The sequence below is a fragment of the Arachis stenosperma genome, chromosome 7 (assembly GCF_014773155.1).
Source record: "Arachis stenosperma cultivar V10309 chromosome 7, arast.V10309.gnm1.PFL2, whole genome shotgun sequence".
Classification (NCBI taxonomy): domain Eukaryota; kingdom Viridiplantae; phylum Streptophyta; class Magnoliopsida; order Fabales; family Fabaceae; genus Arachis; species Arachis stenosperma.
This window is the reverse complement of record NC_080383.1, coordinates 67,583,185-67,593,627: the sequence shown is the minus strand read 5'-3', so window position 1 is coordinate 67,593,627 and position 10,443 is coordinate 67,583,185. Positions and strand designations below refer to the sequence as shown.

The 10,443-nt window shown below is 34.5% G+C and overlaps 1 protein-coding gene across 3 annotated transcripts; it reads right to left on the bottom strand.

Annotated features, from left to right (window-relative positions):
- Positions 1-645: 645 nt before the first annotated feature.
- LOC130939137 (transcription initiation factor TFIID subunit 11-like) lies at positions 646-3,811 on the bottom strand. 3 transcript variants are annotated; one of them, XM_057867232.1, is made up of 6 exons: positions 3,334-3,811; positions 2,322-2,424; positions 1,785-2,178; positions 1,605-1,692; positions 1,150-1,249; positions 646-991 (listed from the first exon to the last, which is right to left on the bottom strand). In XM_057867232.1, exons 2-6 carry the CDS (start codon positions 2,335-2,337, stop codon positions 864-866), a joined length of 726 nt encoding a protein of 241 aa, XP_057723215.1. In that variant the 5' UTR covers positions 2,338-2,424; positions 3,334-3,811; the 3' UTR covers positions 646-863. The 3 variants fall into 3 exon arrangements, with proteins under 3 accessions (XP_057723215.1, XP_057723216.1, XP_057723217.1); XM_057867233.1 differs by having other exon boundaries at positions 2,341-2,424; XM_057867234.1 differs by lacking the exon at positions 2,322-2,424.
- Between the last annotated feature and the right edge of the window lie 6,632 nt (positions 3,812-10,443).

Sequence of the window (10,443 nt, the reverse complement as noted above, 5' to 3'; positions counted from 1 at the left end):
ATGTTGTTACTTGGTCTCCACCAATTTTTCATGCTAGTATCTTAAAACAAGCTGGCCTACTACAATTCAATAAACTCCAACCAGGCTTTTCTTTCAGTAAGGAGGCTTTTACTTCAATAAAGAGGAAAGGGGAACATATGCCTTAGAAAGCAACCAAAATGCATGACATGTATGTTAGTTATATTGATTGCAAAGCCAGCAAATGAAACAAGCAATAGAATCTCAACCCAACGAGTAGAAATCACAAATCAAACAGAAAATACCAACATCTAGATTTTCTTTTAGATAGTTCATAGATAACTCAACCCAAATTTGAGGAGTAAGACACTACATCATTCAACTCCAGGGACATATAAGTATACTAACAACCCAAAATTTAATTGTTCAATTTTCGCATTAATAGGAATTAAAATAGCGTGGACAAACTTTTACTTTAGAGGAGCAAAATCCTAGACTATACATTAGTTTGACCCTAATAGTTAACTGAGATCTCTTGCAACCAAGCCCAAATCCTCTTCGAGTTCTCCTTCTCCTAAGCTATTCAAGCTAGCTATCTATTTAACACAGTAAGCTTGTGCAATGCAATATAGTGATATACAACATCTGTCATTGCGGCACAGATATGAATTTCAATTTCCACAGATAGAAATAGAACAGATGTTGAGGCCTATAATTATTGTGTTCACAAATTTAATATTTGAGAAAGGAATGGGAAAGTATTCCAAATTTACCTACAAACAGTAACAGATAACAGGATGCAAGAATATGGGGCCTCGAAGGTAGTAAGTAGTGAGTACCAAATCTTCCTACAAGACACTGCTGCAAACCAGTGACATCATCCACTACATTCACAATTCATACATTTACCGGAAGAGCCTCGACATTGGTCTTTTAAATACTTTTCCTTCAAGCTTTAATCGTCTATATGCTTCTCTCAAGTGACATGGACGAATTGGTCCAGATTCCTTCCTCTCTTGCATGACTATTCTAGCTGCCATAAAGTAGTAGTTTTTTATCAATGGGAACTTTTGGAATCAGAATATTGGCCTTCTTAGGACCAAGAACTGCGAGATTTTGACCTTAAAAACAGTGTCTAGTTTAGAATTAACCATCTCATGCTTGTAAGCTATTAACAGAAACTTCCCATACCTGTTTCAACAACTTCACCAACAAACATTTTTGCAATCCCGGATACTACAATCGTCATCGGCACGGAAATTTTCTGTGTCCCAGTGATGCTTGCTAATAACTGTTTGAATATCATCAAGAGAAGAAAGAAGAAGCAACTTGTAAACAATCTCATCTTACTATAATATAAACTACAGTGCATATTACAATGCAAAAATAGCAATTTGTAAACTACTACACAAATGCATAAGCCCATAAGTATCAATAATGCAGAACCAAGGTGATATGTAACAAAAACCAATCTTGAAGATTAACCAAGGAGAAAATGCAAATAAGGTTTCAAGTGTATAAGTATTGGAAAAAAACTAATACAACCAATTAGAACAATTTAAATTATTGGATAGCACAATGGTTTAAACATTATATTTTTAGCAAATCAATTTGGGAGATGGCACATAGTAGTTCAGGAAACATACTCTTTTCATGTTAGATTTCTGAAATCCAGCCCTGCGGAATGACTCGTATCTGCTCATCTGTTCCTCAGTGAATTGTGACAATATAGCCCTAAAAGCAAAAAAATAATTAACCCCAAAACAAATAGATGCAATTAAAATGGTAAAGAAAAGCAAGATCAACAAAAATAACCAATAACATACTGCATCTTGGCCATCTTATCAGGATCGCCACTCGAAGGGAACTTTCCGAGCTCAACATCCATGTTCTCCTCCTCCTCTTCCTCCTCCTCTTCTTTGCTCTTCATCCCAGTGCCAGAACCACCAGCTCCAGTGGTGGCAGTGAAGGGACCACTGGAACTAGCATTAGTACGGCCACTGCCACTGAGAGGGGTGAATTGGGAAGCACCCTTTTTGGCATTGTCGTCATGAGGGAGCTGGAGCTGGTCTTGAGGTTGGGATTGAGAATTATGAGCTACAATTGAAGAATTAGGGTTTTGCTGTGCGTCCACAGCGGTGTCAGCTGGGGATTCAGGCGGAGAATCCTCTTGCTCCTCAAACGCTGCTTCAAACGGATCCTTTGATTGCTTCATTCTTTCTATATATCAATCAACACATAAATTTCTTCATCAGCCAACAATATTCCCAAATTCCAAGTTCATACAAATAATTATAACTGGTCAAAGAATACTGATTTTCCCTTTCATTTTGCAAACTAACTAAATTAACTGGGAAAAAAACCTGTGTGCATAAGCATCACCTCAGCAAGGTTTGGAAACCGGACCAGTCATCGAACCACTCTAGCTACTAATTCACTGGTCCCATCGCTTCAACCGTAATTCAACTGGGAAAACCGTTTTATAATAAATAAATTATAAATAAACACCCTAAAACATAATTATAGTCTAATATGAACCTTAAAAGGTCATCTATATTAAAGATACTACATCAACAATAGTGTTATAATCTCATCCAATTAGAAATTCAAAAGTCAAATAACAAAAAAATTCCAACAGAAGATAATCATAGTAATAGTAAACATATTTATTGGATATGAATCAAGAATTCATTCCTGGACATTAATGAAGTGTATACCAGCAATCAAAATCGAAAATATGAAGCCTAAATAACCGGAAGAGAGTTTTGTTAAATTCTGAAACCACAAAGCACCACCTTGCACAATACATGACAAGCTTATTATCATTTAGTAATAGAGTAACACTGTGTCTATGGTGCATGTATCCTCCAAACCCAAATATAAGATACATTTATCATCGGTATAAATTTTTCAACTATAAACCCATAACTCAGATTATATTTTGCTGTTATCATTTAAATCTCTCTCATCATGTTTGATATATTTCATGATATTATTCAGTCATTCATGGGGCTAGAATCATTCGAAGATTAATGTTGCAAGATATGAAGTTACATAAAGCAGAATAAATAGCAAACACAACAAAATTAACAAATTTTCCATTCAAGAAATTCAAAATTAGCAAACACACAAAATCAGCAGTAAGCAGCATAACTAAATCAATCATTAGTTTCCCATTCAACAAATTGACAAATTATCAAGCCGAATAATCTCCAGAACAAGTTCAAGAACAGAAAATCACTGTAAAAAAATTAAAGACAACCAACCAACAACAGCATAACAGAATCAAGAATATCATCAACAATCCTAAACCACGGTGATAACAACAATAATTGAAGAAGAAAAATTGAAACAACAATTACAGTAAAAAAATACCTTCTCTTCTAGGGCACAGAGGTGAGGGAGCACGACGGAAGGCTGGACGCGGCAGAACTAGAGAAGAGGTGGCCTGGACCACCGCGGAACTGGAGCCCAGGAGAGTGGTGCGCGGCGGAACTGGAGCAGAGGAGCAGAGCCGGCGCAGCGGAACAGCGGCTGCGCGACGGAGGAACCACGCGAGACGAGAAGCAGTAGGGACGGCAGCTTCGAGTAGTTGAGACGGCGGAGGTGATATGGCAGTGAGGCTAGGGCTGGGAGAACTGGTGAAGGGGATCTAGGGTTTGGGAGGAGAGGCTTCTGTGCTTCCCCTGACTGCGACGGATGGCGGCGGTGACTCACTCCTTGCGGCTTGCGGCGGTCGGCGGTGAGGCTAGGGTTTCCGTTTTGGTTTGGAGAGAAAGAAGGAGATGGGAGAAGAACTGGAGAGTGGATCAGCGGAGAAAAGGGTTCCAGAACCCCGTTTGACCCTTTTTTTTGGGGGAAAATTATTACAAAGCACCGGTTTAATTATTAAAAAATACTTTAATATTAGGGCAATTTACATAAATAAATTGTTACACCTTTAAAATTATGCAAATACATTGTTTTCAAAATAAAGACGCAAATACATTGTTTCATATATTTATAGAAATCGCTACTGACAGTAGCGGTTTACATAAACACAGAATCCGCTACTCCCAGTCACGGATTACGTTAAAATGTAGCAGCATAGAAACCGCTAGAGCCTGTCGCGGTTTCTATTTGTTTGGGGTTGGTCATAAACCGCTACTGTCAGTAGCGGTTTATCTGAATTGGGACAGGTGTGTAAACCGCTGGAGGGCAGTAGCGGTTTACGTTGTTGAGAGAGAAAGAAATGAGTATATATTTTTTGCAATTATATGATTTATATAGATAAAAAATAAAGTAATTTTTAAAGAAAAATGTATGTTTTAGTGAATTTTTTACTAAAAATAAATTATTTTATCATTCATGAGTTTTAGAAGGAATGAAGATAAAAAAAAAGTAGTCTTAGTTTATATATTATAGTATTCTGTGAGTACATATTCTTTGATTTGTTATTTAGTCTCATTTTAATAATAAATACAAATAAAAAATTATTACATGCATATTTATATTTTTTATTTTATTCATCAAATTATGATGCTATCACTATTATTTATCCAATCAATCAACTATAAAATACAAATAGTTTTTATTTTTTGGTATAAGATAACAAAATTGCACAAATAAAAACAAATTTATTTAGCTAGAACCTCAAATGCAAATCAGTACCAAAGAACACAACCCCATATTCCAAACTCTCCGAATCTCTTTTGAATGGTTGATATAAATAAAAGAGAATGAAGTGATTTTTTAAGAAAAAAAATATATGTTTTAGTGAACTTTTGGCTAAAAATAAATTATTTTATTATTTATAAATTTTAAAAGAGATAATAAAAAAAATTAGTCTTAGTTTATATAATTTGATACTTTGAGTATTGTATTTTTTTATTTGTAATTTGGTCACACTTCTAATAATAAATACAAATAAAAACTCAAAGAGTGAGTACTCACAGAGTAGTAAAATAACAAATCAAAGAGTGAGTACTCACAGAATACTAAAATATATAAACTAAGACTAATTTTCTTTTTTTTTAATCTTCATTCCTTCTAAAACTCATGAATGATAAAATAATTTATTTTTAGTAAAAAATTCACTAAAGCATACATTTTTTCTAAAAATTACTTCATTTATTATCTATATAAATCATATGATTGCAAAAAATATATACTCGTTTCTTTCTCTCTCAACGTAAACCGCTACTGCTTCCAGCGATTTACACACGTGTTCCAATTCACATAAACCGCTACTGCCAGTAGCGGTTTATGACCAACCCCAAAAACAGAAACCGCGACAGGCTCTAGCGATTTTTGTGCTGCTACATTTGAACGTAATCCGTGACTGACAGCAACGGATTTTGTGTTTATGTAAACCACTACTGCCAGTAGCGGTTTCTATAAATATATGAAACAATGTATTTGCGTCTTTATTTTGGAAACAATGCATTTGCGTAATTTTAAAGGTGTAACAATTTATTTATGTAAATTGCCCTTAATATTAAAAGGATTAATTTTATAATATTTAAAAAAAAGATTAAATTTTTTTTGAAAAGAGAAATATATTTTTAGATTTTTTTATTTTTGTAAACATATTTTTTTTAATTATTTATCATACTCAAATTCTTATTCTTCGTCTATAATTCATAAAGATATTTGTTACTGGCAATCACATAACGTAAGACCTGAAAATACCTGAGAGTATATTTTAATGTCTTACTATTATCATATATATAATAATTAACAATAAGCATCAAATAAATCATTCAAAATTTGTGGAATTTGTTTCGAGAGATCTCTTTTTTCAATTATTTAAGGCTTAGTCTTTGAATCAAATGCAATAAGCAATGCTTCTACAAGGGTATACTAGATGGAGCATTGGAAAATCAACTTACCTGCTAGAAGTCGGATATCTATCACAAAAGTATACAAATATTTCACGCTATACACCAATTAGATCATCACTGATTATTGCATTTGATTTAAGGGTTAAGCCTTAAATAATAGAAGAAAGACATCTCTTGAGACGAATTCCACAAGTTTTGAATGATTTATTTGATGTTTATTGTTGACTACTCTATATATGGTAATAGTAAGACATTTAGTATACTTCCACGTCTTACGTAGATTGGCAATAATAAATATCTCTATGAGTTATAGATGAAGAATAAGGATTTGAGTATAATAGAAAATTAGAAAAAAAAATATGTTTACAAAAAAAATAAATAAAAAAATAATCTAAAGATATATTTGTCTCTTGACAAAATAGTTTTGGTCCTTTTTTAAATATTATAAAATGAGTCCTTCTAAATAATTTTAATATTAAAGGTCCTTTTTAATAATTAAATCTTCCTAACAGTCCTTTATAATAATATCAGGATCGTGCGTGGATTGTGCCATCGCGCGGTCTAGACAGTGAGTTGTGCACGTAGCGTGCGGAAACTGTGCGTCAAGCACAATGTCTTCCCACACGTATGCGTGACCCATGCGTACGCGTCAATCTCTATCTTCCCTTTCCCTGCGTACGTCTGTCGCGTACGCGTCGCATCCCATTCTCCCAACCCACGCTCACGCGTGACCTATGCTTATGCGTGGGCACCCCTATCTCACAAACTCTTCTGTTTTTCTCATTTCTTTTCTTTTTTTCTCTTTTCTTCTTTTCTTTTCATCACTCAACCATCATCCACCACCACCATTCATCATCTACCACCATCTCCTTTAGTTAGTTAGTTAGTTTAATTTTCTGTTTTAGTGGATAAGTGTTGGATTATTGATTTGATTTGCTACTTCTTGATGCTGAAATTATTTACTGTTGGATTTCTTTGTTGAGATTATAAATTGTTGTTTGGTATTGAGTTCTTCATATTTAATTTTGTGCATACCAAGTACTCATAACATTGCCTTTGAGAATATTTTTGGATTTCTATATTGCATGTTGTAGCTAGCCACCATATAATTTGAATTCACTATCTATTGAATGCATTTTTTGTTAGGTGATGTTTGTTTATGATTGATCTTTATTTACGTCATCTAATTCATGCATTGAGATTTTAGAATTGTGAAATTGGATCATAAACTTACCTAGTGACATATTTTTTAGTTTTTCAAGTTTTGTGGACAATGCTTGCTATGTGATTGATTTTCACCTCTATTTCTCTATTTTCATAACTTGTATAGCACCCATGTTCCACGCACCTTCTATGTCAATTAGGTATTGCAAACAAACTTCAAAGTGTGTCATTGATTGATGTGTAAGTTTCATATATCATTTAGTCCATTAAGTTCTCTTGCACATCAACCAATGTCCATGCATTATCCAATTCACAATTGCTTGATTCTATTGAGTGCTTTCTTGCTTCTTTATTGGTTGTTTGTTTGTCTTAACAAACAAGTTTCTTTTAAAGCATCTCAAGCACACTAGAATGAGTGAAGTACATACTTCTTTTGTGTAATTGTCACATAGCTTTTAGTGTGTGCGTTCTAAACCCCATGCAACTTAGAATTCACACACTTGTTTCTCTTGTAGCACCCTTACTATCAGAATGTCATGCTTCCGGCTGCGCTACTCTGATAGCTTGGATATTACGACAACTCTAATAATAATTAATACTAGAATAGGAGCCTGTTTAAAACTTAAAAACCGCATAACCTTTCGAAAGACCTTTTCAAAAGAAAAACATATATCTATATATACATACTTACAAGGATTACATATATAACTAATACCAATATACAACTTCACATATCAAAACTCCTATCCCTCTTACAAAATTGATAAAGATAAAGGCGAGGGAAAAATAATAACTAAGATAATACAAAAATACCGAATAACAGAAAACTAATAAATTCCTCTGAAACTTCGTCGTCTATATCCTAAAAAGGAAAAACCTGTAGGGGAGTGAGAACATCGTCCTCGAAAGGGTTCTCACTATAGGGTTACAAAATTGCTATAACAAGATACGTAAAATAAAACCATTTTTAAAGTACAGTGATCAATGCTCATCTTACGTGCCTTTTTGAAATCCAAAGAGTTAACATCCAAAAATCCATTTCAAAAGAGGAAATCTGCTAATTATCCAAAGCTTGGAAAACTTTCTCCTTTGTTATAAAAATCTTAAAATCTTTTCTAGACAGTATGAATGACCAACCTGTCCCAAGCATAGGTTCATTAAATCTATGCTAAACCAGTTTGATTTTTCATACTTTACTAAGACATAAACATGAAAGCAGTTACCTATGCGGTATAAATGATCATTCTGCTCCAAGCATAGGCCCATTAAGTCTATGCTGAACCAATCAGATACTTTATACAGAACTAGACCTCAAACATACCAACCATGGCCTCAGGCCCATCCAATGTCACTTAGATACAAATGATGAATGTCTGTCCTACTGGCTGTGATATCACATTTTCGGTTCAATTGCCAACCCGACACATTCCCATGGGAATGTTGCCTTTTGGTCACGAATAAATGGAAACCCCCTTGGGATAATGTGCTCGGCACACGGTCCAGGATGTCAGTGCCTGCACATTCCTGTGATCCAAAAGGATGTGAGCGGGATACTCTGCCTCCGATCTCACATATACACGTAAGCGGAATTAACCACCGTCCTTAAACGGGCGCCGCAACCTCGGCAAGCAGGATTAACCACCGTCCTTGCCAGACACAAGCGACTTATCAACAATATCATCAATATCAAATCTCTCAGCATAAGCGGGACGAACTTGGCCCTTATGCCTAGAACTCAGCGCAAATGGGACGAACCCGACCCTTATGCCTACCAAACAACAACTCATCAATCTTGATGATATACACAATCAATCAGGCTCAATATCTTATTTCAAAATCATTTTTCACCCATTTACTTTTAAATAATAAATGTATTCAATTTACATCTTGCCAAAAATCACTTTTTAAAACGGAGCCACTTTCCACATCTTTCCAAAACTTCCAAACAATTTCAAAGCCATGCCAAATTCAAAATCTCTTTTGAAAGACTCAAAATTATTCATTTCTAAATCAGGATTTGGTCATAAAATTTCTCAGTGGAGTTTCAAGACTTCAGGGGTGAATAACCTAACTCATTTTCTTAAATTCATTGAAAACTTCTAAAACCTTAACTTCTTGATTTGAATAAATAAAATAGAATTTAAACCAAAACCAAGTTATGTATCCAAATATTCCAAACCAAATTTAAAACCAACTTATTTAAACCAAAACTAAATCATTTAAACCGAAAATCAATTTCAATTTCATTCTTAAATCTGTTTCCAAAGGCTCGGAAATTATTTCAGTTTTACTAAATCAAAGTTTTAGAGAATACTTCAAAATTTTCCTAAAATGTCATCAAGTGAAAATTAGTTAATCGAAATCCAAGTTTTTTTAAAATCCATTAAAACTCCTCCAAATTTGCTTACTTAATCAAATTCCAAAACATAATTATTTTCATCTTTAAATCAACTTTAAACCATGATTCTTTTCTAAAGTAGTTTACATTCAAAATATAATAATTTTCTTAATAAAAGAGTTCAAACCTAATTCATTTATCAGTAATTCAATTCAAGGCATAATTTATTCTTTTTAAAATATCGTTTCAAATAAAGTCTCAGATTTTATAGAAATTTCGGCAACATCTCCCCTAAAACTTGGACTTTGCCACCCTTTCTGGGTCCCAACAAAACCAATCATCAACCCTTCTCAACGGGTTCAAGACCAAATCAGTTTCCAATAAACAAAACTCGGACTTTCAGACTATCAAAGTCATTTCAAATCAACCAATCTAAAAATCTCCAATTTATCAAAATCAGACATTATTTCACTCAAACACGCAACCGTATTCATCCAAGATATAATCAGACAATTCATAAGACTCGTATAATCACTAAAAATACATTTCACATAGCATATCTATTCATAACAATTCCAATTAAATAAATTAGTTTTTAGAAAATCCCCTACCTCGACTCGTCGAAACCATAACCCAAAATGCGTCAACGAAACCTTTTAGCTTAACCAGAAACCAACAGCAATCACAAACTCAGCTCCTGATCACTTTCGTAGCACTCACAGTAACTTAAAAGCGACATGCAACGCTTAGAACACGACCCTACGTTACCAGAACCTCAGAGTTTATAACCAAACATAACAAAATACTAACGCAGGGGTTGTTCAAAACATAAACACTTACTAAAAAAAGAAAATAAAACATTGGCGGTTGTTGAACTGGTTTGGCGGCAGCCCCAGCAGCCACCTCGAGTGGCAAGGCTGACCAGAACTCGGTGACGGCGACTGTAACAAATATGCAGCGATGATAAAGCTCCCGAAAACTCAACGAAAATGAAAACCAACTTAAAACCTTACCGGCAAGGGATCTCAGCAGTGGCAGTGATATTTTCCGGCGATAGAGGCTCGGCCAGCGGCGGATCTGGCAATGACGACTTCTCAACGGTGACACACTCCACGGCGGCAGCTCCAACGCAATGCATCTCTCTCTCTTTCGCGAACGGCG

Excerpts from the sequence above, each read along its gene's own strand:
- LOC130939137 (XM_057867232.1), bottom strand. Across the intron at positions 1,693-1,784 it reads GATAAGATGGCCAAGATGCA|GGCTATATTGTCACAATTCA; the intron begins GTATGTTATTGG and ends TTTTGCTTTTAG. Across the intron at positions 992-1,149 it reads TGGTGAAGTTGTTGAAACAG|CTAGAATAGTCATGCAAGAG; the intron begins GTATGGGAAGTT and ends ACTTTATGGCAG.